General features: G+C 42.0%; 1 protein-coding gene across 6 annotated transcripts in view; it reads left to right on the top strand.

The window, feature by feature from the left end:
- VPS13C (vacuolar protein sorting 13 homolog C) overlaps positions 1-27787 on the top strand; it is a 224892-nt gene that overhangs the window by 177471 nt on the left and 19634 nt on the right. For all 6 annotated transcript variants that reach the window (XM_075897678.2, XM_089781895.1, XM_089781896.1 and 3 more), the window contains 10 exons: positions 582-693; positions 3249-3362; positions 5191-5330; positions 6436-6517; positions 7022-7135; positions 7957-8032; positions 10786-10949; positions 13627-13672; positions 15360-15483; positions 17411-17525. In XM_075897678.2, the coding sequence (XP_075753793.2) occupies positions 582-693; positions 3249-3362; positions 5191-5330; positions 6436-6517; positions 7022-7135; positions 7957-8032; positions 10786-10949; positions 13627-13672; positions 15360-15483; positions 17411-17525 (1087 nt within the window). The remainder of the gene's footprint in view (positions 1-581; positions 694-3248; positions 3363-5190; positions 5331-6435; positions 6518-7021; positions 7136-7956; positions 8033-10785; positions 10950-13626; positions 13673-15359; positions 15484-17410; positions 17526-27787) is intronic.

Genomic DNA, 27787 nt, shown 5'->3' with positions numbered 1-27787 from the left:
CCCCCTTAGTGGTACATCTACCTCCAGTGGATGCTCTGTAGGATAACTCTCCCCTGCAGGCTCGCTACCCCCAGTGGGCATTCTTATATTTCAGCCTTCCGAAAGCAGCCCCTCCCTTTGCATATTATGGAAAACTGTCCTTTTCCTGGGGCTCCTGGTTGTCCTGGCACAACCAAACCCTGATGTTACTTCAAGTAAGGAGAAGAGCAAGATGGATACCAAACTTGGTGGCCTTAGCTAGTATTGTTTAGGAGGAGTTCTTGAACAAACGGACTCAGGCAGACGTAGACATACGGACACATCTAAAATATATATAAACCAACACACAGAGAGAGAAAGAGAGAGTGTGCCTTTATGATGTTGAATTGCAACCCAGTATTAATAGCATATCTCTTCAGATGTCTATTAGCCTCTAACTATAAACCGATACTTTTTAATCCAAGCATTACATTATTATGGTATGAACTTGAATGCTTAGTATCCAGAATGTTTTGGTTAATGTAAATCTGTTAATTGCAATATGTGATTGTAAGTATGAAAAAAATCAGTCACCATATTTTTCCTGTTATTTTTTTTCTTAGATATTTTATGGTTCTTATCCAGGAAATGGCATTGAAATTGGATCAGGGGTTTCTAGGAGAACTTATTGGGTTTTTCACGCCATCAACAGATCCAGAAGCCGAAAGGCAAAGGGTACTATGTTAAAGAAAAAGTGCTTATTTTGCTAAAATGTTTGATTTATTACCATGTGAATTTTTAGGTGTACGTTTAAGGGGATACGTATCTTCTCAAACGGAGGTACAAAGCTCAGGCCCTCTCTTAGTGTGGGATTGGTAGTGGTGGTGTGGGTCTAGTGGTGGTGGGTTGCAGTAGTGGTCTAGTATTAATAGTTTGCCAGTGTTTGGGTAAATAGTACTCATAAGAAATGTTAAAATGTTTGTTTGCACAATTCATATTGAGCTTTTGATTCACAGGTCTACAAGATGTTGGGGGCCAAGATTGCAACAGGATACATACAATTATTTTAAAGGGCTAATGAAAATTGCACTGTTAAATTACATATAGAATGTCTTGTTAATAGTTCCCATTTTAATTGACTGTCAGTCTGGACATAGGAATGGCCACACTGGGTCAGATTAAAGGTCCATCTAACCCAGTATCCTATCTTCCAGCAGTAGTGAATGCCAGGTGCCCCAGAGGGAATGAACAGAGCAGGTAATCATGAAGTAATCCATTCCCACCTTCTGACAAACAGGCTAGGGACACCATTCATGTCCATGCTGACTAATAGCCATCGATGGCTCTATTCTCCCTTTAATTCATCTACTTCTTTTTTTTAACCCTGTTAGTCTTGGACCTCACAACATCCTTTATCAGAGTTCCACAGGCTGTCTGTGTGTTGTATGAAGAAATACTTCTTCCTTGAGAGGTGTCCCTGTGGGTGCGTCACTCAAAGCGTTGGAATGTCACTGTGCCCTCGCATGGAGACTTTTACAGTAGTGTTCCTTCGGGCTGTGCACGACACATGCAATTTGTCTTGTGGCTCTTCCCTTCCCTTTAAAGAGCCGCTTGTCGGACCCGGAACCCTCAGTTCTTTTTTCTACCATCCCTGGCTGGAGACAAATGCATCAGTGACACTGTCAGCACTCTCCTCAGACCTTTTGTAGTTAGCATAGTTTATCTTAGCTAATTTAGCTAGGTAATGTTGATTCGAGAGAAGAAAAAAACACTCTGCTTCGTCAGTGTTAACAGCCCCAGTTGCCCAATATGCCTGGTTCCTCAGGCTTCAAGAGATGTGCCTCTGGAAGGGAAGCTATGCCTATCTCTGACTGGCACAACCAGTGTGTCCCCTGAAATGTGCCCACTGTGCCAAAATGAAGTCTAGGGTATACAGGGACATGAATCTGAAGCTCCCCCTAATGGAGAAGCTCTTTCAACCACTCTCTGACCTGGGGTAAGGGGAATACTCAGTAAAGTGCTGCCCAACAAGGTCCTCAAAGCCACTCAAAGTTGCAGAAAAGTAGCAGGCACCTTCATTGCAGAGTACACACACAAAAAAAAGCTTTCCAACAAGACCTCTTCCATTGCCACAGACTGCTCATAGAGTGAACACTGTCAATGCTTCAGGCACCCAACCCAGGCAGTGCTGGTGCCAAAGTTAATGCTGCCACCCTTCCTGTCACTTTCCTGGCACTGTCGGCACTTCAGACAGACTCAGCACTGATAGGCAACCTGCTCTCAGTGTAGCAGCTCACTGCTGAGACAGGGACGCATAACTCCTCCCTGGCAAAGGACACTGCAGCTGTGTCAGCTCAGGCTGCAGTACCAAAACTGGCCGTACCACAGGTTGTGTTCACCACAGAGCCTTGCAAGTTTCCCCAGTTCCAGCCTCCTTACTATTTATGGCACTCCTCTCATCTACTGAGAGGCATCGCATCACAGGCACTCACGGGCAGCTTCCCCATTTCCCACAGATAAGAATGCGGGCTTTTCTCCTCACCATTCATCTCCCTTGAGATCACAGCTCGACACACACAGCCAAAACACCAGCCCTATTACAAATACCCACTGCAGTGGTATGGGCGTGAATTCGGGCCACCAGCCCCACAGTTCTCAGGTCCTTGGTCATACCGATGTGTCTGGGGCGTGAGGAAACTGCGATTACCATTCCCCATCAATCAATGACCTATGTCAGTCCATCACCACAGGGCAGCCCCCCATCATTTGGGCACAGGTTGGACCTCCCAAAACCTGGACACACTTGTCTGGTGACATCTGTAGTCCAGCAGGACCATGGATGTTCTGAACCAGGGAGTCCAGTGACAGGAGGGCTGGGAGCTCTGCAGGACTGGGAAAGCAGTGGGACTGTCAGCAGTGGGGCTGGGGCTAGAGCCCTGGTAGCGTAGCTGTGGCTGCGGCAGCCACAGCATGTCCATAATAAGTGGGTATCTGGCTAAAATCATTCCAGACCCTGGATGTTCCCAGACTAGAGAGTGCTGGACTAGAGAGGTTCAACCAGTCATTTCCCTTCCTTTGAATAAGGAAGAGATGAGCATAGTTATCACAGATTAGTGATCCATCATATGCTAAAATACTGTGCTTGTGTATTTGAGGGACATCTATCATTGATACAGTTATCCAGGCAATTACGTAATTATTTTGCTTTTACCTTTCTTTGATTCCATATGTGTCTCTTTCCATTTTGAATTCAGAGTTTTGATTTTAAAATTTTCTTTTTATACAAACAGACAAAGTTGATTCAGCAAGATATAGATGCTCTTAATGCTGAATTGATGGAATCTTCTTTAACTGATATGTCAACTCTCAGTTTCTTTGAGCACTTCCATATTTCTCCAATTAAGGTATGTTGTAGTGGAAAACATTTTGGAGAAACAAAAACCTTAAATAGTATTCTCTTAATTCTTTATAATGTTTAGCTATTCACATTGGTTGGATTAAATAACTGTTTTCTAGCCTCTCATTTATGGTGGATGATATGATGCTGCAGGAATATGTGGTTTGTCAGATTTTCAATACTTGGTGGAAATTTCTCAGTTGATCTGGGAATCATCTACAAATATTTGTCCTATCTTCCATCTGCATTTAATATCATGACAATAGAAACAGAAGGCTATAATGGAGGTCAAAACTATAAATTATAAAAATACTAACATATATTATGGTGACAAGTTCACATAAAGTAAAAAGTGAACATTTTCAATCTGAATAAAAAGTATTAATATTTTGTTGTTTTTCATGTCCTCTCTCATTTCTCTTATATACTTTATTATTCGTCACACTAAGTGAAGAAAGCTCACTGATGGTTGTAGTGTAATTCTGCATATTGCAGTATTTTTTCTGTGCAGTAATGAGTAAATTGTTGTTGTAAAGAATTGCACTTTTGATCTTCATAGTATTATAGCCACAAGTATTCAAAAATCATGAATCAGCTCCCCATCCCTATATATAAATGACTTTAATTGTTATATTGAAAATATAATTAAAGATCTTGGTTTCTTCTTATTAGGCCTTGTTTCTGATTCTACAGGGTATATTTGGGTCACATTTTAAGCATTTCTCTGCAACAATGATGGCTAGAAACTCGACTTGTGCCTCCTTTTTCTCTCAGATTAAACTGCTGATTCTAACAAGCACATAACTGCAGGGCAAAGTTAAAAAAACATTAAATATTATAGGGCCCGCAGTAAAGTGGTATACTTTCATGAATGCTTTAGAGTCACTTGTGGAATTGGGTCATATACCTGTTGAATTTCACTGAAGATGACTGTGCTTTTTGGTCTTTTGGAGAGCCATCTTAAGGATTTAGAGCTGCTATTTTGGGAAAGAGGGGCTGGTTTCCTCCCCCCGCCCCCAAAGTAGCTTGTCAGGTCTCAGTATTTAAAAAAAACCTGGATGGTAGTGAGACTTAAATTGAGTAAAGTGAGCAGTTGGAGGGAGGGGGGAAGACAAAAACAGGGGAACACCACAATAAGGTTGATGCAGTAAGCAGTTTATCCACATATCTGGGGGATGAATATGTATAATGGAGACTCTGTTATGCTGCGCCCTGCTAAAGAAGAGAATTTTTGAAGAGTCCTAATATGTAGTACCAATATCAAGGAATGTATAGTTCCAGAGAAGAACGTTTGGGGGATGGGTGGCGGGGGGGAGAGAAAGATGAACTTATTTGCTAGCTAAATTCAGGATAGTTAAAATACAAGCCTTTTTTTGCCCATACTAATTTTCATCAGGACCCAAATGAGTTACTTTTATTCCACATTATTTTCTGTCAGGGAATGTGATTGATGAAATCCTGATTTATGAATAAACTTTGGTGCTATTCTGTGATTTTTGTGAAGAGAGGATTTTGTTTGCATTTTGCTGTGCTTTGAGCTCATTGGTAGAGCCCTGCAAATCTGTGGATATCCACAGATATCTGTGAACCACATTTACAAAACGTCAGAGGGATGCAGACCCAGATTTTGTTTCTGCAGAGAGCCATCCACATGGGTGAATAAAAGAGCTATTAAGGGAACTTGATCACTATTTCTTTAAATGCATTGCAGGCATAGCTGTTCCAGTAATGGAATTTTTAAAAAGAATGTCAACTATAAATAACTTACAGGCATGATAGTTGTATTTCATACATTCCTGTTGATCTTACTCTTTATAAATATTTTTGTCTTGTAGTTGCATTTGAGTCTGTCTTTGGGCTCAAGTGGAGAAGAAGCAGATAAGGACAAAAAAGAAATGATCGCTATTCATTCCGTCAACCTGCTGTTGAAAAGTATTGGTGCTACTCTGACTGATGTGGATGATCTTATATTTAAGTAAGATAATTCTGGCTAATAGCTTTTGCCTATGAAAATTTAAATGAAGGTAGTGAATTCTTGTAGGTATTTCAGTTCTTCAGTAGTAATCAGTAAATGATTAGTGTGATTTAACTATAGTAAAAGCTTTATCCTGCATGTGGGGGGAATGGAGCATTGCTAGCTAATCAAATATCCAGGTTCACTGAGTTGCACTTCCCTGTGGAATACCAATTTTAAAATAATTACAATACCATGAATGAAGTATAAAATAGTATTCAGGTACTCACCAAGCCAGTAATAGTACTGTACTGAAGAGCAGTTGTTTTCTTGAAGCACTTAGGTGTGTACAGGTAAAATTTTCTATACAGGATACTTCGTATCACTATGGGGCAGTGTATGGCGTACACCCAGGTCACTAAAAATACATTTAAGACTAAAACTATATTGACCGTAATTTAATCTTTTATTCAGAAGGCACTTCAGGAACTGCAGTGTCTCAGGAACATCATTATTAACATCAATTTTCATTGTAAATGTAGAAGATGTAGGAGATTGGGCTGAATCTGTAATTGACCCTATGTACACCCTGCAAACTGCTTTTTTGAATAAATCTCTCATATCAGCTTGTTTACATGTCTTCTGCCTCTTTTGCATAAAAGCAGTGTGCAGAATGTGAAATTGCATAACTCTCCCTGGTTACTAGATTGAAAATTTGCATTGGGAGGTACCTGAAATGCCAGTTAAAAGCTGTCTGCTTGGTGAAATGCCAAATACATTCATTCAATATACAGTAAATGCTAGGTAGTTAAGAAAGATGACATTCTTGTAAAGTTTGTATGTTTGTGTTATGTTTAAAAGTGGAATGAGCGCCTCAAAGGAAAGGAAATGAATGGGATAGGAAGGGGTATCTAATTGTTCTTATCCTGGCACTGCATCCTTTGGTAGCCTTTCCTCCCTACAAATGTATAAAATAATGCTCTAAATGTATTACTGAATAAGGCACAACATAAGGTGGAGGTTAATTTAAATTATTTTCCAAACTTAAATTCTCTTATGCTAATTTCTATCTAAGAAGTCCATAAAAGATATTTTTCAGCTATTAATCTTGCTATTTGTCTTTCAGACTTGCTTTCTTTGAAATTAAGTATCAGTTTTACAGGAGAGATGAGCTAATAAGGAGAGTTGTTACACATTATAGTGAACAAGTAAGTTAATCCAGCGAGTTCTACTTTATTAATATATTTTTAGGATAAATCTATCAGTCTGGAGTGTGACGCTTTTCTGAAATAGTTTTTGGGGGTATAAACTACTGGTTTTAGAAATCCATTTTTCATAGTCATTTTTATGGCAAAGCATCTAACTTGAATACCTAGATTTCAAATGGGTTTCAATTTTGACAATCATCTGCCATGACATTCTAATAGTTACTTGTATACTTGCAGCATCTTTTGCCATAGCCAGACTTTCTCACAGTCACTCAGGCAGAGCATACTTACTCCTGTGCCTATGTAGTTCTTTAATCTGGTCTATAGCATTACAGAGTACTTCTGCTTAAGCCACTGTTTTAACACCAGCTTACTTGTGCTTGAAAAATTTAAAAAGCTATGTTATATAGATTTTAATTCTAACTTGGGTTCTACATTAAACAACAACTGATGAATATTTCTACTGTGTGTCTACTAATATGTCTACTTCTGTTCATTATTTAGTTCTTGAAGCAGATGTATGTTCTTGTGCTGGGTTTAGATGTCCTGGGAAATCCATTTGGTTTAATCAGAGGTTTGTCTGAGGGTGTTGAAGCTTTCTTCTATGAGCCTTTCCAGGTAGGATTTCTTCTTTCAGGTCACTGCATTAGTAAATGAGCTATTGGTTGATAAAAATATATTTGTAAACCTTGTGAAGAATTGGGAGATCGTGACACTTATACCCAAAGAAATCTCTTGTTAAATCTGTACTGCAATAGATGATTCATGGCATGGCTTCAATTGGGCTGAGTTAGCTGACTGCCTCACTGGGCATGAGGCTATATGAAACTCAGGTTCTGAGACCTTGAGGGGTTTAGGGATGTTAAAGACTTAGTTGACTATCGGATAAACAAATGCTTATTGAATAGTCGACAGGATAGTCAACTAGTCACTCCCCCTTTTTGCTGTCTCTATCAGATAGGGGCAGCAAGGGCAGGGTGGGGGGAAAAGAGGGAATACTTCAAAGCAGCAGCACCCAGCTGACTCCGCAGCTGTCCCTGGGCTCTGTGCAGCACTGCAGCTTTGAAACACAGCAGAGGCGTTTCAAAGGGGCAGCGCCACCCTGTCGACTAATCAAATAGTCAATGCAAAAATGCATCAACTATTCAATTAGTCAGTTTCACGATACTTAACATTTTTTGAAGGGGTAGGGGAACTGGGTCTCAGAATTTGGGCTCCAGCCCTTACTCAAATGTCTGCACTGTTATTTTTAGTCAAAGCCCTGTGAGCCTGCATCAGCTGACCTGGGCTCTGAGACTCGTGCCAGAGTTTTATCTCAGTATAGGCATATTCTTTCCTAATGTACAGCAGTTGCCATTTGATTTTTAAAGAGTTGCAGGAGGAATAGTGGGGTTTGTGTGTATGTGTGTGTTTTAATTTATAATAAATTTCACCTTTAGGGAGCTGTTCAGGGACCTGAAGAATTTGCTGAAGGCTTTGTGATCGGTGTAAAGAGTCTTCTTGGTCACACAGTGGGTACGTCTCATACATATTTCATTACTGTTTTGACAAAAGTACTTGATAACCTAGTTCTTGTACTATGTGACCCAATGTCTATTTTAGTTTCATTGAGAAGTACTTTCAAAACACTAATATAGGAAGCATGGCAGAAGTTGTGATGCAAAACACTGGCTGAAGAGCTCTGAGCTATTAGCAATTATTTTTGAGAACTCTTGAAGGATGGAGACATCACAGTGGACTAGAAAAGGGTAAATATACAGGCAGTCCCCGGGTTACGTACAAGATAGGTTTGTTCTTAAGTTGAATTTGTATGTAAGTCGGAACTGGTACATATTGTAGGGGAAAGTCTAGCCAAACATTTCTCCAGAGCTCAGTTTTATTCTCCCACACCTCACTTCCCTCAGTCCTTTATTCTCAAGCTGAGGTGTCTGCTGAGAAAAGCCGCTCCGCGTCTCCCTGGTCTGCTGGGGGGGGGGGGGGGGCGCTAGCTTCGCGTCTCCCTGGTCTGCTGGGGGGAAGCAGCTAGTGCGGGGTTGCCTCACCCCGTTTGTAAGTAGGGATCCGATGTAAGTCGGATCCATGTAACCCGGGGACTGCCTGTAGTAACCATCTGTTTTTTAAGGCATAATAGCAACCCAGGGAATTATAAACCAATCAGCTTAACTTGGGTACATGAAAAGATAATAGGGCATTTGTTCTGTTTGTCAAGCACACAGTTCATAATCTCCTAGAAAATAATATAATATTAATCAGTTAATATGATTTTTGTCAAGAACAAATCCTGTCAAACCAACCAGGGTTCTTCGTTGGCAGGGTAACAAGTTTGTTGAATGGGAGAAAGCTGTAGATTTGTATAGAAGACTTTATTCCAGAGTAGTTATCAGTGGTTCACAGTCAAAATGGAAAGACACATCAAGTGGGCTCCCTTAGGGATCTGTTTTGGTTCTATTCTATATCTTCATGAATTATTTAGATAGTGGAATGGAGAGTACTTTTGTATTAAGTTTGCTTATGAAACTAAGCTCAGAGCAGTTGCAAGTGCTTTGGAGTACAAGTTTATAATTCAAAATCAGCTTGACAAGCTGGAGACAACTGGAAAGTATTACGGTTAGGAAGGAAAAATCAGCAGCACAAATACAGAATTGGAAATGACGGTCTAGAAAGGAGTGTTGTAGGAAAGGATCTGGGGCAATGATTAGCAACCTAGGTTAGAGAGTACGCCACATGAGTGGCCCTCTTTCAGCTCACTTGGCTGCAAGATTGTCACAACCAAGACAGTCTCCAGGGTTCAGGTAGTTTTGCTAATTGGGCTCGCATACCTAGAATTTGTAGAATGTGCCGACTGAACCATAGCAGTACTTTGACTGTGGAGAGAGTGCCTGGCTCTCACAGTCAATGTTGTGTGCAATTAGCATGCCCATAAGATGATGTGCATACCATTTTAGTAATACCAGTAAAAAAAAAAAAATCCTGTGTGGAAGGAAAACCAGTGGAATTTGGCAACCTTGCATGTGGGCAACAGTAAACAAAATGCCACATGGGCCACACATAGAACCCCTATGGACCACATGTGGCTCTTGGGCTGTAGGTTGCTCATCACTGGTCTGGGGGGTATTAAAATGGATCAGAAACTAAATATGAGCTATCAACGTAAGACAGTTTCAAAAAAAGTGAACTTCATTATGAAATGTATTAGCAGGACTGTTGTAAGACACAAGAAGTAATTCTTCCACTTTATACAGCACTGATAAGACCTCAACTGGAGTATTGTATTTCATTCTGGGCACCAAACTGGGACAAGACACAGTGAACCACAGCCAGTGGGAGCTGCGAGGCTCCATGCCTATGGACACTTAGATAAACAGAGTGTATCATGGCCCGCCAGCAGCTTACCTGGAAGGCCCACGACCCAACTTTGAAATTCCCTGTTATAGAAAGCATGACCCTGAGAAAGATTGGAAAAAAATGGATATGTTTAGTCTGAAGAAGGGACATAAGTCTTCAAGTACCTTCAGGAGAGAAGATTCCCCACTGAAACCTCAGAAGAGACAGAAGGTTGTTATAGCTTTGTAAAAGGTTGCTATAGAAAGGAGGGTGAAAAATTGTTCTACTTAACCACTACGGATAAAGCATGAAGTAAAGGGGTTTAAACTGCAGCTAGGAAGCTTTAGACTAGACATTATGGAAAATTCCTAACTGTAAAGATGGTTAAATACTGATACAAATTACCTAGGGAGGCTGTGGAATCTCTGTCATTGGCGGTTTTTAAGAACAAGTTAGACCTGTCAACTGTCATTATCTCAGTAATATTTAGTCCTGCCTCTATGCAGTGGACTGGGCTAGATGACCTATCAAAGTCTCCTCCAGTTCTGCAAGTCTATGCTATGTGTTGTAAAGTCTGTCAATCATTCTTCAAGAGCTTTGTTCGTTTCCAGATTAACAGCATATGCAATAAACTGAGAATTACTAGTTTTCAGCATATTAACGAAAAAGGCAGCTAATTTATGGAAATATAGAATGCGTCGTGTCAGTGCTGGGATGATAAACCAGTGATTTTTTTGAAGCCTTTTTTGAGACCATGAATAATATATTCAAAAGTGATCTGGTATTTCACACTTCTAATAGGATTATTTAACAGCATGGTCATATTGGTAACTTTAGCACAGAAAGATGGCTCTGAATTGCATGCTATTTAAAATTTACACTATGATTTGCCTTATTAAATATTATGAAGGTACAGTGTGACTTAATCTTTCTTTGGCTGACAGGAGGAGCAGCTGGGGTAGTATCTCGGATCACTGGTTCAGTTGGAAAAGGCTTGGCTGCTATAACTATGGACAAAGAATACCAGCAAAAACGGAGAGAGGAGATGGGCCGTCAGCCTAAGGATTTTGGTGACAGTTTGGCCAAAGGAGGAAAAGGCTTTTTAAGGGTATGAAATTAAAACTAAATCTATGGGAGCTGACAGTTGGGTCTGTGCTAGGAAATCATTAATTACATGTATGAAATAATTTGACATCCTCCATATTCAGTTAATAAAAGAAGCACTAAAGAAGCAGAATAGAAGCACTAATAAAAGAAGCAGAAACTGAAGGGAAAAATTAAAGTCAATTTATATAGATAGCATGGAATATTACTATTATTGTAGGGCGATTCATTTTCTGTTTATTTTAGAGTATACCTGGGAGTGTCATAAAAATATTTTAAATGTATTTAAAATCTCTGAAGAGGAAACATGTAAATAAATTGCTTAGATTCTGAAATGTGTTTCCCTTCATGACAATGTGCAAGTATTTTGAAAACTAAGACACCTAATACTGTGTATATACGTGATGTGGGACAGAATGGGGGAGTGTTGAGAGTTAAAATCTAAGCGGTAAGGTCTGATTATAAGTGAAATTCTAGTTAGTAATAGTATTGCCCTGTAAGACGTAAATATTGCCAACATATACCATCAGTAAAGGGCTCATTCCTTTGAATACTGAGCAACAACAACTAACGTTCCCCAAGGTGTGTCAGTGTTGGCAAATCACTTCTGCTCATAAGTATTCACTTACTTAGAGGATTGACTTCTAGAGGGACAATCTTATTGCAAAATGTAGACACAGCTACCACACTTCTAGATCTAGAAAGACTGGATTCAGAGCAAACCTGAAGAAGTCCACCCTATAAGCCACAGTTGTGGATGAGATTGAACACAGTGACTGCCAAGATATATTTACCAGAGGACCAGTTCCTCTGAGTCAGTCTCATACAGGGAACTCTGATGAGCCTCAGGAGGTCCATGCAGTCCTGGCACTGTTGGATCATACAGTTGCCAATATCTATGTGGTCCTATTAGTTGGGCTTCATGTCAGATGTAGTAAGGCTTGGTTACAGACTCTGTATATTCTAGTTGAGGCATAGACTCAACCTGCTAGAAAGATTCTTATATTCTCTTACTTGGTGGGAAGACAGATGAGAAGTGTGTGCAGATCTGAATGCATACTTTTCAACCCACTGCTCCCAACAAAGATCTTTGACCATGGATGCATCCCTCAGAGATTGGGAAGCACACATGGAGGGACAGGTATATAATATCCCTAGAAATATTATTATTCCTATATTTACCTATCCCTTTGTCTGTATCTCTTTGAGTCTCTCTTCTCTCAGTTCCGGTGCCACACAATAGGGACTCGTAGCAGTTGGGAGGAGCAGTTCTGGTGGTGGTTTTTCTCAGCCTTGGCACCTGTGGATTAGAACATAAGTATTGACTCCATAACAGAAAATACTGGACATTTTAAGTGTATGGTATTTACCAGACAGGAGCCAAAAATACTGGACTGTTCAGTTCAATACTGGACACCTGGCAACCCTATTGAGCAAGCCCAGGCCTAAAGGTCTAATGGAAGCAGCTGTGGGCCTCATCAGCCAAAGGGCTATATAAGGCAGCTAGAGGAGAGGAGCCAGGGTGTAGCTGAGTATGCTCCCCAGTCAGGAGAAGCTGGCTGAGTTTTCTATGAGCAAAAGCTCTGTAAATAGAAGGTGGCGGGAAATTAGCACTGACAGTAAAAGGCACTGGTGACTGCACCAGAAAGGGTCTCTAATTGATTTTGACCCAAGGAGGGGGTCCCGAAGCAAGGGGCTTGAGCAAGGACCGTGCCACTATACCTTAAGAGCATAGTTTTCAGTAAAGACACACAACTCCTTAACTATCATTCTACATTAATGGATTGTACTCATTAATGGATTTTAAAAGTAGCCATTCTTCTACAAAGACATTTCACAGGCCAATTACAGAGAGAGTGTGCAGAATTGACCTTCATATGCAAATTTGACACTTTCCCTGGGCTTGAACAATGACATGAACTGGATGTCATACTGTAAAACAAGCCTTCCCTGTATTTAACACCTCATTTACATTAAAAGCTAAGTATGTGACACTTCCAGCCCACTGAGTTAACCTCATTATCACCCATACTGCATTTGACAGGTTCTTCCTTTTTTTTTCTTTCTTTTTCTGTCCCAGGAGAATGGCATGGCCCAGAGCAGGAGGGTTAAATATTGGCAAGCCAATTCAGAAAAGGTTGCCTACCCCTGTTCGTCTCTAAGGTGCCACTGGACTACTCATTGTACATACATTTCACAATTATTAGGATGACAGCTAAACTCTCGGCTCTTGGTAGAAACCTCAAACCCTCCACTCTTTGGTGAATGGCTACATAGGGGATCTCTGTAAACCCCTTTATATGTTCTCTGTCAGTTGACCCCAATGGTCTGAGAGTCTAATCCTGTGATGTAGAGCCCACAGAACAGCCATGAAATAGTAACTTTGCTGCTGTTTTGCACTACCAGTCAAGATGGTAGCATATTGCTTTTCAGGAATGGTCTCGGAATCTAGTTTACCAGTTCCCTGAGTCTTTTAATTATTCAAAAAATGTTTTTCTTTAATTTTGATCATGTCAACATGAATTCATAATAAACAAAAATAACCTTAGGAAAAATCCTAAATGCACATTTTATCCATGTGTTAATTTAAAAATACACCAGAAAAGACACCTACTGGCTGAATCAGGCTTTAACATTTTCAGTTTTCAAATGTTGACTTGAATTAATCATTTTTCTTTCAGGGTATTGTTGGTGGTGTGACTGGAATAATCACTAAACCTGTAGAAGGTATGCAAAATGATTGGCAAAACTTAAGACCGTTTTTCAGAACACTAACATATTGTACTGCTTATAACTTAATTTCTATTGAGAAATATTGTTTTAAACATTATAATAATTAGGTATAAGCTAATTATTTTTGTGTTTCTGAACAAAAGTAACTAGGGCCAGGCTGGAGCAGCTCCCTGGTAAGCATGCTGGTAAGGCGAATTACCCTGGTAAGCATGCTGATAAGGCGAATACTTACCGGGTAACCAGTTACCCCTTTACATTCCTAAAGTAACACTTTTTTAAATAAAATAAAATTAAAAAAAAACTTTCATACGTTTTACTATTGCTATTAAAGATTCTTGTGCAAATTCACATGCAGACTTTGACAAACCAATTTGCATATCATGTGCATCTGCTTATGAATAAGTTTCAAATGAAAACTTTGAATTGTCATATATCCAGCTTACAAATCAATTTAAGATATTTTTGCCATTGTATGCTCTTTCCATAGACTTTCCTCTGCATCAGCAAATTAACTGTAAAAAGTCAGGGATTGAGTAACTATCTCTCCCAGCAAAGAAGTAGAGAAATAGACCTTTATGTATTAAGGTATTTCAACCCTAGGTGAATGCATATGTGTATGTGCACATGTATAATTAGAGTGATAGGGTAAAAATAATTAGAATGTCAGCCATACTAGATATACTATCTACTTGGTTTGCTTCTGCTTTTTTTTTTCCTTTGGGAAGTTTAACTGGCTTAAACCTCACAGGTAGTTTTTTAAGCCTGCTTCATTCTGTCAATATGATGCATGGTAAAAATCTTTAGCTAAAGAATCAGGACACTCTCACAAACAGTTTCATTTCTTTAAGGGTTGGTAGAAGAACCTTCAAAATATTAAAAACAATGACCAGTCTGTGACACCATAGAAATCAACAAATATAGCATGAGCTTTCATGACGCATGATAGAATATTAGTCTCTAAGGTGCTACAGGACTGTTCATTGTTTTTAAAGTTAGAGACATGCACAGCTAGCTCTGAGACTTTTTACCATCAAAATATTAGTTAAATACATTACATTTCACTTGATTTTTGCAGATTGGTGATTAATTGAATAGCTTTTCTGTTCTTAGCAATAATTCTGTAAATATGGTATTAAAAAAAACTACACCCCATGTGATCTGAACACAGACTTGGTTCTTTTTTATTTGCACATTATATTATTTAGCTTCCCAACCCATTCACCAACATGAATGGGTTAAGAAGCTAAATTCTGATCTTAATTAGATCTGTGTAAATACACAATCTTCAAATTTAGTTCTTAATCAGACCTATGAGAAATGCCATTGTCTTCAGAGGAAGTGCACTGGTGTAACGGGCTAAGATCATTATAACTTTAGTAAATAATTCTTATAATTTACAAGAGAATCCAGTTCACCTCCCTTATCTGTTTTGGTTCTGAAGGGGTTCTGAGATTTAAGGTGAACAGCTGTATCATCAAACACAGGCTGGGTAGGGTTCCTACAACAAAAGGATGTCATTAATAGTAATTTTTCTGAGCTGATTGACAAAACCAAGTCTTTTGGAATGTTTCAGAATTCTTCTAATTAAAGTTAAATTTTCATAAAGCAGGAGGTGGATTCACTTTGGGATTTGGATAATCTGCAAGGGTATGTAACTAACACTGTATCTTCTTTTCTGAAGGAGCTAAAAAGGAAGGTGCAGCTGGATTCTTCAAAGGGGTTGGAAAAGGGCTTGTAGGTGTTGTGGCCCGCCCAACAGGTGGCATCATAGATATGGCAAGCAGTACCTTCCAGGGAATTCAGAGGTAAAATGATGGAATGGAAGTTGATTGTTTACCAAATGGTCTCAGGTATTTGGAGTATGTGATTAAAGATACACTGGGAACATGTTTGCTTACCCTTTGATGTGATTAAAGTATGCATCCAGAGAACTGAGATGTGTCAGGAGGACAAAGTGCATGGTAGTGATTCTCTGTTAAGTGCTAGGTGAAGGAAGAGTGTCATCAACCTGAGACTGATGCAATTATGGGATACCTTCGTGTATTTTAGTGTCATAGGAGGTTATAAATCCGCACCAACTGAAAGTCCATACAATAATCTAAAAATGAAATAAAAACAGAACTATTAGTAATTAAAAATGTATTTTTTGCTTATGAATGTTCACAGCCATCTCACTTCACCCAGCTGTAGTATCTAGACCACTATAATCACTGTCAGGAGGACTTGGGATCGTAAGTGGTGGAATGAGGAAAATCTGTGGGACACAATCATAGCGGGATATAAAATATATCGAAAGGATAGAGCAGGCCGGGTGGGTGGCGGAGTGGCACTGTATGTGAAAGATAATGTAGAATCAAATGAAATAAAAATAGTAAGTGAATCAACATGTTCAATAGAATCGCTATGGATAGTAATTCCATGCTCCAATAATAAGAAATTAGCAGTAGGGATATATTACCGACCACCTGACCAGGACAGCGATACTGACATTGAAATGCTGAGGGAGATTAGAGAGGCTACCAAAATAAAGAACTCTATAATAATGGGGGATTTTAATTACCCCCATATTGACTGGATACATGTCACCTCAGGAAGAGAAGCGGAGATAAAATTTCTCAATTGCTTAAATGACTGCTTCTTGGAGCAGCTGGTGCAGGAACCCACAAGGGGAGAGGCAATTCTCGATTTAGTCCTGAGTGGAGTGCAGGATCAGGTCCAGGATATAACCGTTACCGGACCGCTTGGGAATAGTGACCATAATATAATAACATTCAACATTCCTGTGGTGGGAAGAGCACCTCAGCAGTCCAGCACCCTGGCATTTAATTTCAGAAAGGGGAATTACACAAAAATGAGGAGGTTAGTTAAACAGAAATTAAAAGGCACAGTGACTAGAGCCAAATCCCTGCAAGCTGCATGGAAACTTTTTAAAGACACCATAATAGAGGCCCAACTTAAATGTATACCCCAAATTAAAAAGCATAGCAAGAGACCTAAAAAAGAGTCACCGTGGCTTAACCACCATGTAAAAGAAGCAGTGAGGGACAAAAAGGTATCTTTTAAGAATTGGAAGTCCAATCTTAGTGAGATAAATAGAAAGGAACATAAACACTGTCAAATCAAGTGTAAAAATGTCATAAGAAAAGCAAAAAAAGATGTTGAGGAACAGCTAGCCAAAAACTCAAAAAGAAATAACAAAATGTTTAAGTACATTAGAAGCAGGAAGCCTGCTAAAAAACCTGTGGGTCAGAGGCTGGAGAGGGATGGCAGGAGACAAATTGCTTGATCATTGTCTTCCGTCCACCCTCTCTGGGGCACCTGGTGGTGGCCACTGTCGGTAGACAGGATACTGGGCTAGATGGACCTTTGGTCTGACCCAGTACGGCCATTCTTATGTTCTTAAGTCATTTATGTGCTTTTGAAAGTGCAACTGAAAAACTCTCATTTGGCAACTTAGGAAGATTCAATTAGAGTTGAGCAGAAACGTCTCGTGTAGGCATGTAGTTTTATAATTGTCTGGTTAGGCAGTATGGTAATATAGGTTGCCATGAGACACAAAGTCATACACAGGTATGAGCAGGATCTTTCAAGGTTTGAGGGGATCATTTCTAAATAATTGATTTAAAATTTTCTGTGGACTAAACTAGTAATAGAAATGAAATATTAAAAACAGTGTGGTGCTAACTGGTCTGTAGTAGTTCTGAACATATTGAGATTATTGATCTTTCACAGGGTGGCAGAATCAACTGAAGAAGTATCTAATCTTCGTGCTCCACGTCTCATTCATGAAGATGGCATTATCCGGCCATATGACAGCAGTGAAGCTGAGGGTTATGATTTATTTCAGGTGGGAACTACACTGTTTAACAACCTAAATTTTCTAACTATTGAAGAGTTGAATGCATATATTATAAAAATGCTACTTTGGAGAAGGGACCTTGATATAGATCTCTGTTTATTAAATATGTCTACTTATTACCATCCAGTGCAAGCTTGAGTCATAGTGAAGAACTAATATGTGCTATGCAGAGTAAATCAGATTACACAGTCTTTCAGTATTATGGTGCATATTTTGTTTACCAATTGCTCATCTCCTCATTTTGTATTATATGAATCACTACAACTCTCGCTTAAAGGGGGAATATGTGACGATAGTTGAGCACTTGTGGGACCATATATTGTGGGACAATATTTACATTAATCCTTTTACTTACTTTTTCCTATGTTTTCAGTCTGTGTTTTTAATGGTAACATGCTAAAAGCTACACAACACACATGGGGCACATCTACACAGCAGCATTATTCCGGAATAACAGACATTATTCCGAAATCACTTTGCGAGCATCTATACAGCAAGCCCGTTATTTCAAAATAATATTGCAATAACAGGCGTCTTACTCTGGATTTTGTAGCCTGCATTGTGTGAGGAATAACACCTATTCCAAAATAGCTATTTCAGAATAGAGCATGTGTAGACAGGACAGCTGCAGTTATTTCAAAAGAAGAGGCCTCCAGGAAATCCCACAGGTGCCCTGCTGGCTACACTCAGCAGAACTCTATAGCTTCCCTTTCCCTGCAGCCCTTAAAGCTGTTGCCTCAGGGGAAACTGTGTGGGGCACGTGGCAGGCCCTGACAGACCTGAGCCACACAGCACTTGGCAGGCCAGCACTTTCTGCCACCATGAGTGTCCTCGTTGCTTCCATTGAGCCTTCCACAGCTGCAAGAGAGCCAGCTCCCAGGACCCTGCCCAGGGAAAGAAGAGGCGTGCACCTTCCTGCTCTGGTACGGAGATCCTGGACCTCATTGAGGTTGGGGGAGAGGAGGCAAACCTCCAGGATCTCTGCACCAGACACAGGAATGTGGATGTCTATGTTCAGATGGTCAATAGCCTACATGTGCACCCAGGAGCAGGTGAGCATGAAAGTAAAAGAACTAAGGCAGGCCTATGTCAAGGTCAGGGAGCATAGCTCCCCCTCCAAAGAGGCACCGCAGGCCTGCCCTTACTACACCCAGTTCCACCACATAATGCGAGGCCTGTCAGTCCCTTCACCTATCCCTCATCATGGACTCAGGGCTAGAGATGCCCGTCGTCACCCTCCCGGGAGGCAGAGCCAATGAGGAGAAGGCCTGCACCAGCTCGATACCTGCCAGCCAGGAGGTCATGCATACCCTGGAGCCAGTACCCACGTCTTATGATGTCTCCCGGGTATCATCCAAAGCCGGGGAAGGCCCCTCAGGTGAGTGCCATTACTTTCCCTAGATTGCCATTACTTTCACAAATGAGTAGAGGCGGCGGGTGGTGAGGGGCTCCTACGCACTCTTCACTCAGCCTTTTCGGCCTGGGGATTGTGTGACAGGCTGTGCATGTGGAACACCAGTCCAGGGCTGTCCCTCAGTGATGTAGGCAGAGGAGAAGAGCCTGAGACATGGCTGTACATTGGGGGCCCTTTAAGTTCGAGCCTCAGCAGCTCCAAGAAGAGTGTTGTCCTGATGCCCTGCCAGAAGTGCTTCCAGGAGGCCTTAAATGTGATTCAGCGTCCAGTGAGTATGGACGCTCTATTTAAAAATAGCTCAGAGCTATTTCAGTGAACATTTGCTGTTTAGACACTCCAAAATGGCTTATTTTAAAATAGTGTATTTCTTCTGAAATAGCTTATTCTGAAATAAATATGCAGTGTAGATGTGCCCATGATGATCAAATCTAATTGACCATCTACTTGGTGTTAGACATGGGTGGTGGCATGTTGATAATGAATACTGTTTCTCACATACAGGGGAATTTTAATTCAATTAATTTTGGGTAAATGCAACAAGATAGGAAACAGGAGGAGTACTTTAAGAACACACTAGCTGCGATTTTAAATATAATTTAGCTAAATATTGATTACAGTAAAATACTGGAACAAAAATAACTGATTTTAAAATGTTTATTTTTAAGTTAAGGCCGAAACATGGCTCTTAATTACTGATTGCATTTATTTCCTGTAGCTGTCAACTATTATTTATGGTCCCTTTGTGTGAGTTTCTAATGTTGTCCCATCTGTCTTTCTCTCTCTCTTTCTCTCTCCTTGCATACGCAGCAAGAACTGGAATGATGGAGTAAATATTTTCCATACTTTTTCATTATTTCCTTCATGGTCTTTTGTCTGCCTTTAAGGACATGATTCCATTACCAAAACTCAAAATATTCATTGACTTCTACTCGCTTCTATTATTTATGTATGTAGCAGTCGAATGGCACATTAAATGACCCAAGTCACAGTAGTAACAAATTAATTTGCCTGTTACTCTTTGGACTGTTAACTCAAATTAAGACTGGACAAGTTAGGAATATAGTAGACACTAACATGAAATCATTTCCTTTTGCTTTTTTTAATGATATTGCACCTTACTTCTGAGCTCTGAATGGTAAGTGTTGAATAAAGTGGTCACCAAAGAAATACCCGTAGTAGTGTAGATGATAAAATGCTCATTGACTAGTCAGCAAAGAAATGGGAAGAAAAAGAGAGTAAGCATAGTTAATAAAAACAAACACAAATTTGCTCTTGTCTACGAAAATCTTTTGCAATTTCATAAGTCAGTTACGTAAGATTTGAAAATGTCAGTTAAAATGCTTCCATTCATATTTTAAATAAGCTGCTATAGGCCTGCACTTGTCACTTCTGACTAGTCACATGACTCCATGTTTACATTTGAAAGTGAATAAGCTTCTATATAATTGGTTGTTCCATTCCTGGAACAGACAACTTGGTTAACTCAGCCCTTTGCCCCAAATAAACCTTTGGATTTTATTTTATGTGATGCACACATACTATTATGCACCATTTAAAACTGTAATCCCTAGAATGTAAATCCAACTTTTTCAAGTGAATGAAGCCAAGTCTCCCCTTGATGTGTGAAATTTTTTATATTAGGGAAACCAGTAAATAATCCTACTACCAACAAAATGTTCTGTTATGTGCATATACACTGTTGACAGATAATTTTACTGGCTTCAGCCATTTGTCTAAAATAGTATAAGATTGTGATCAGTACTCCGTATTTCTTTTGGGATTGTTGTGGTGCTTGAGTGCATTTCTGTGCACTAGTGTAAACTTTTTTCAGTTCCCGTCACAAAAATTTCGGACAGTGGTGATTTACAAAACTGTCTTAAACTTAGTACAAAAGCAACAATTTTTTAAACTCAGACATTTGTCATATCATATTAAATAAAAATAGAAATACAGTAGTTCTAGTTTGTTGTGTGCTTGTCACTCTATTGCTTAAAAATACTTTTCAGTGCAGTGTTAGACTTCCTGGTCTGTTATGTGGGGAAAATGCTTTTGGTACATGAAAAAGAAAGATGTATAATAATTAACATTGGAAAATTGGCCATTGTACATATTCAGAATCTCTAAGATTTGTATGTTTAACCTAATTTTGGTGGCGCAGAGTTTGATATTATTAAAAATAAATATTACTGTACATAGTTTTCCATGCTGAATTTTTTTTCTGTTGGAAGCTAGGAAATGCTCAGGTGATTGTGAAATGGCTGCTTCCCCTCCCCAACACTATTACTGTAACTGTATACTTGAGATGATAAAAATTTAGGGTTGTGGCAAAAACATATGGCGCCTTCAGGGAAAATAGGATATTTAATGAATAAGTCTTAGCCTGTAAACTAAATCGTCCTTTTTTCATAAAAAGTTTGCAGTTATCAAAATACTGCATAATAACTAAGTCTTGAGTCCTTCCTAATTTTGAAATTTATTGAAACTAACCTTACAGTTAGTGAAACACCGATATTTCATACTCTTGAGAAATTCTGTAGCACTGTGCATGTGCAGAATTCATGTCCCCTTGCTTCTGCTGGGGAGACACTGCAGTTACGTCTTTTGCCCACCAAGGGCTGCTGTGGTGCCAGAAGAGAGGGCAGCCAGCAGCAGAAAATAAGAGGCAGCCCCTGCCCCCCTCATAGTGCCCTCCCTTTGGGCCAGTTGAGACAAGGGATATAGAAGGAAAGGACAGTGTGGGGCTTACTGGGCTACCTGGGGCTGTTCCCTGTAAGCTAAGTGCTTGGCCGTGAAGCTGATTAGCAGTGCTCCACAGCCAGCAGCATGTGTTTCTATTGCTAGTGCACATCTATACATGCCTTGGTGCGCATAACAATATTTATTCTGCACATGAATGAAAAAATTCAAGGGAACATTTCTGCGGGGAGGAGAGTCACATAGACAAGGATTCAGTAGAGCCAGTGGGGGGAACAGACTGGAGTGTGGGCACAGGAACCAGTGGGGTGACAACATTAAACCAGAGGCTGAATGGGAAAGGAGGTGCAGGGACATTGATGTGCAATGAGGGGGGATACAGGGTCACGTGGGAACGAGACACAGATGGGTGGCTGAGTGGGGTGCAGCAACACAAGAGGATGAGAGGGCAGAAAAGTGCAGACACACACCAGGACAGGGCAGATGTGACTGAGGCTGTCCCTGACTTCAGGGAAGATTCAAAGGAGGATATGCAAATTCCATGTAAACCTCATTTTTTGAGGAAAAGCAGCTTTTCATCCGGGTGAGACTTGCCGAAAAAGCCGCATCTAAATTGGAAGAAGATATGCAAATTCCCATAGAACTTGCATATCCTCTTTCGAATATTCTCTGTAGTGTAGACCAGCCCTGCGTGACTTGAAAAAGCTAGACATCACCCAGGGTTTGCGTGGAGGAGACTTCTCAACTCTCTAACCATCCCTCTTTCAATCCCTGCTCCATACTTCTCACACCCAACAACTTTCCAGATTCAATCCCAGGCTCCTGCCCAGGAATTACTTGCCTCACCCTGAGCTCCTCTCCCAAGCCTTTACACTACTGCTGGGGGTACATGAATTACATTTGTCTTGTAGTTTGAATTATTATTCAGAGTTCTGTATTCATATGTTTAGTAAGGAATCTATTTGTCAAAAAATGTATTGAATCTCTTTTGCTTTCTGTTTTGTTAATACATATTTGCTGACTGGTATTTTGAAATAAATTACCAAAATAATTGAAACTGGCATGATTATATTGTGGTAAAATTTTACAGTATTGTGCACAGCATTAATTTTTGGTGCAGTATTCCCCCTAGAGTAATTTCAATCCTCATACTTTTTCCTTCTTAATTGGCCAGAGTACAAACCTAATAAAAGGACTATTTTTTGCTGCCGATGAGCTATTTTGTAATGTAATTTTGTCTTTGTTTTTTCATTCTGTTGCATTTAGTAGCTCTACAACACTCACTGTCTTAGTCTTGCAACACTGGCATGTTTAGCTTTCCTCTTGTCTGTAATTAGTCATTGATGCTGCCATGAAATCAGTCCACCACCACACCAATTCCAGGCTGCTTTCTGTTTCAGAAGTCCTTTTTCTGGTCTTGAACATATACGTCTGAAGCCAAGGCAGTCCCTACCAATGCTGGTGCCATACACAGCCCTGCGCCGGGACCTTGCTTGCTATAGTGGGAGCAGATGCAATGGTGTCCATTCTGCCTGGTTCAGGAGAGTTGACAACCGTGGAGCTGGGCAGATAGGGAGTGTCACCTGCAGCCACAGGGAAGTGCAAGGGAGGCATGGGGGTGCAAGAACTGGCAAGAGCACTCAGGAGGAGCAGAGGGTGGCCATCTCTGCACAGCTGCCCCCTGCTCCTGGGTCCTCCAGCCTGTGCTACTCACCATTGCCTAGTGAGCAAGAGGGAGGCACAGCCCATGGCGAGGGGTGGGACAGCAGCATTTGGGGGATGAGGTTAGTGACTGCTGAGCCAGCACTGAGCCCTCGAGCTGAGGGGGACAGCGAGAGTATGGGGCTGCCTGCTGGAGCCATCCTGTCCCCAGCTCCATGGGGCACCATGACATTTAGGGCAGTTGGGTGTCCCAAATTTTGCAGTGCAGCACGTGGCTGTGTGTTTTGCATATGGGATGGGACAGCTGTTTCTGAAGCACTAACTGACCTCATCTTGTGTAATTCACCTAAAGTTCTTTGATGAATATATAGTTTACCCTCTGGACCATGTAGATGCTTCAGTAGGCTTCATTTGCTGTCTGCAACAAATGTAGCCTTCTCATTTTGATTTGACTGGCCCTTCTCAAATTTTCTCTCCTTCACCCCCTAATCCTGTGTATTCACTGCCTTTGTCACACTCTTTCAAATGTGAATATCCATTTCTTTGTCCCTATATTACGAAATCACCTCCTTACCATGTTTCACCCTGGTTAAAATTCACGTTTTCAACAAGGTAGTGGCGAAATAGCTCCATATACTGAACCACAAGGCTTGGGATCGCTTGTGCCATTAATTCACTTGGCTCTCTCTAATCTAGAATGTGAAAACTGCTGTTGTGACTGACTGCTGCATTGTTACACAAGTGGGGAATTGTTTTGTTGTATTCCCGCAATTTCTGCAAATTCATACATAAGTCAGTTGCAGTTTAATCCACACATAGCGAGGACAGTGACTGTTTCTCCTTTGCTTACTAGCGGATTTACCCAGTGTTGCTCAGGTCATTGGGGGGGGGGGGGTTCAGTGCAGGGAGCTGTGGGTGTGGAGAATGCAAAAGTCAGGGCAGAGGTTTGGGCCCTGCAGTTGGTCCAGGGAGGAGGAGGTTTGATGGTCCATGGACTGGCCCCAGCCTCCAGCCAGCTCCCTGCCCTACAGCTTGGGGGGACAGCCTCTGGGGCCCAGCATCGACCTGCTCTCCTCTGCTTTGCAGCCTGTCTGGGGGGGGGAAGGGGGTGTCACTTCTTGGAGGAATGTGAAGAATTTTCTTGGACCAATATTTGCATGTGAAGCTTCTGTTCTCAAATTACTTTGATTTGGCATTGCCTATGGTAACATGTCAGAAATGTGGTTTGAAAGAGTGTCATGACGTGAACCTACAATAGATTAGAAACACGTTTGTAATGATTTATGGTGATAGGACGAAACAGATACTGGATTAAAAAGATTTTGAAGCGCTTTGTTGAAACCCACTCCAGAGTAGCACAGAGTCCATATCACTTTCAACTCTGGAATTCAGTCTCTTTTAACCAAGTTTAAAGATTGTATATACAGTAATTCCTCATTTAACACGGTAGATACGTTTCAGAAAATGATCGTGCTAAGTGAAAACGTGTTATGTGGGGTCAGTTTTCCCACTGAAAATAATGGAAAAGGTGGGGGTTGCATTTCAAGCGCATGTGTGCTCGCAGCTCCAGCCTGCACTTGTTAGCAGCTGGGACGGGAACATAAGGTTGGGGGAGAAAGGGGACTGGGTTATAGCAGGGAGGGCAGGTATTTGGCTGTGGAGAAGGGAAGGGAAGGAAAGGGGAGAGGGCTTGCAGCCAGCAGCAGGGTTTCCCCAGCTGGCCAGTCACTGGCAGCTCTGCGGGGCTTCCTCTGCTTTCTCACAAAGTGATGGAGGTTTGCCGCTCACCGCGCAGTTCCCGGTGACCCCTTCTAGCCGGACGCAAGGCATCTGGCCAGAGGGGATCACCGGGGAACTGTGCGGCGAGCGGCAAACCTCCGCCGCTTTGTAAGGAGGCAGAGGAAGCCCCAGGCAGCTGCGCGAGGCTTCCCCTGTCTCCCTGCAAAGCGGCAGAGGTTTGCCGCTCACCGTGCAGTTCGCTGGTGACCCCCTCTGGCCGGGTGCCTTGCAATCGGCCAGAAGGGGTCACCAGGGAATGACGCTGCGAGTGGCAAACTTCTGCTGCTTTTCAGGGAGGCAGGGGAAGCCTTTCACAGCTGCAGGCCACCAGCCTGCCCTAGGGGAAATCGTTATTGCGGGGACGGGGTAGTGTTGTTTGAAAAATGTTCCCTAAAAAAAAAATCGTGCTATTGCGAAAATGTGTTAAGCGGGCACGAGTTAAGTGAGGAATTACTTTATTGCAATGATATTTTAAGTTATTTAGAGTTTTTAAATCTGTAAGAATGATGTTCTTCTTCGAGCAGTGTCCCTTGGGTGCTCCACTATAGGTGTTGGGCTTGTCCCGGCACCGCAGATCGGAGAACTTTTGTAGCCGTAGTCTGCCGGACCGCGCATGCACGACGCGGATCGTTCTCTTTCGCGCCATTTGTGTTTGTGTGGTCCAGCTCCCGCCAGTTCCTCCTGACCGTCCTCAGCTGCGGATGGAATATATGTTTCTCCTCAGCCCTGTCAGACTGAGACAGGAAGAACTCGTTACGTATGGTTTATTTAATAGTTAGTTCTCCCCAGTTAATTAGTTAGTTATTAGTCGTAGTCATTCTAGTTTAAAAAAAAAAATTTTTTTTCCTCAAGTTATCTGTAAATAGTTTCTCTCCCTGACTCAGTCAGAGGAAGACAGGGGCCATCATGCCGGGTTTGCCTGGATTTAAGAAGTGCGGTTCATGCCAGGAAGCAATGCCTGCCTCCGACGGTCACGCTCTCTGCATCAGGTGTCTGGATGAGGGACACATACCCCAGAAGTGTCCTCACTGCTCTAAACTCACCACAAGAGCGAGGAAGGACAGGGACATGAGGCTTAAAATGCTCCTGTTCGACAGGGCGTTAGAGCCACAAGATGGAGCAACTCCCGGATCCCTCCCTGCTCCTTCACCCAAGCCGTCCCCACAGAGAGCCAAGAAAAGACCTTCGCCTTCTCGCTGTCTACCTCCGCGGGTTAGCGTGGGGGACAAACCGGGCACCTCGGGTGTGCATGGCCCTTTTAAGGTAAAGCATGGCCGCAGCACTTCGGCTCCACAGCCCGCAACTATTCCTGCACCTAAGTTGCCATCGGCACCGAAGCCTTCCCCGGCGCCGTCAGTACATGCGGCACCGAAAACACCCGCTGCTCCGGCACCGGAAGTGACCTTGGCATGGGCTACTCTAACGGCACCGGCTCCCACCTTGATGCCGAGCGCGCTGCCGGCACCGAGTCGCCACTTGGCACCATGCCCTTCAGCGGCACCGAGCAACTCGCCGGCACCAAGTGACTCTTCGGTGCGGGAACTCACCCCAGCTCGGGAGTCTCCTCTCCCACAAGGCTCTCCGCTTCCCAGCGCGGCACCGCCGGCACGGACCCAATCTCATGCACAGCCCTCGCGACTCTCTGCAGGGCAAACTGCCACAACCACCCATCGAAGGTCCAGGAGAATCATTACACCGTCTCGCACACATGACATCCAGTTTTCACCGGAACCGCCTTCTCCTTCATCACGGCTCGCAGCCCAATCCATTGGACACGTGCAGAGGGTCTTTCGCTCTCCTCGTATTTCATCAAGACGCCATTATCGCAGGTCACCTTCACCAGCTCCGAGATCCAGGGAACAGTCCCGATCCCCTAGGTCTCCATCAGTCTCCGGTCGCTACGGGTACTATACCTCCCACAGGACCCGCTACTATAGCAGATCACCTCATCGCTCACGATATTACCATAGGTCTCCGGAACACCACCGGTATTACAGGCATTATTCTCACTCCTCCACACGTCGTTCCTCAATATCGTTCAGGACCAACCTCAGGATGAATCTCCCACAGATCAATCCCCTTCCTCGCCGGATGATGCAGTGTTCCAGGAAGATACATCGCCATCGGACGATCTCCGACAATTTCAGGATCTTTTCAGGAGAGTGGCGGCGTCACAGAACGTGCAAATTGCAGAAGTCCAACAGAAGTCCCATCACCTCCTCAGGAACCTTCACCCTTCACATCAGGCTAAGGTGGCTCTTCCACTCGATAACGCCATTCTTGAGATTGTCGACGACATATGGCAGTTACCAGCTTCTACACCGGCCACTAACTAAAAAGCAGACAAAAAATATTATGTCCCGGCTAAAGGGATGGAGTTTCTTTTCTCTCATCCCCAACCAAATTCTCTAGTTGCCGATGCAGCCCAGCAAAGAACGAGGGGCCCGCAACAAAGATCAAATATGCCGGACAGGGATATGAAACAGCTAGACCTCTTCGGTCGAAAGGTCTACTCGTCTGCTACCCTTACGCGCCGTATGACAAATTATTCCGCACTATTAGCTAATCATAACTTCGATAATTACGCTAAATTAGTGCCCCTTCTGGAACATCTACCCGAGAGCAAGAGGAAGGTCCTCAAATCAGTGGTCCAAGAAGGCTATGCGGCTTCCAGAACAGCTCTCCACATAGCTTTGGACAC

This window comes from Pelodiscus sinensis, chromosome 14 (assembly GCF_052426305.1).
Source record: "Pelodiscus sinensis isolate ZL-2025 chromosome 14, ASM5242630v1, whole genome shotgun sequence".
Taxonomy (NCBI): Eukaryota; Metazoa; Chordata; order Testudines; family Trionychidae; genus Pelodiscus; species Pelodiscus sinensis.
The sequence above is the reverse complement of the archived record's forward strand: the minus strand, read 5'-3'. Positions and strand labels throughout refer to the sequence as shown.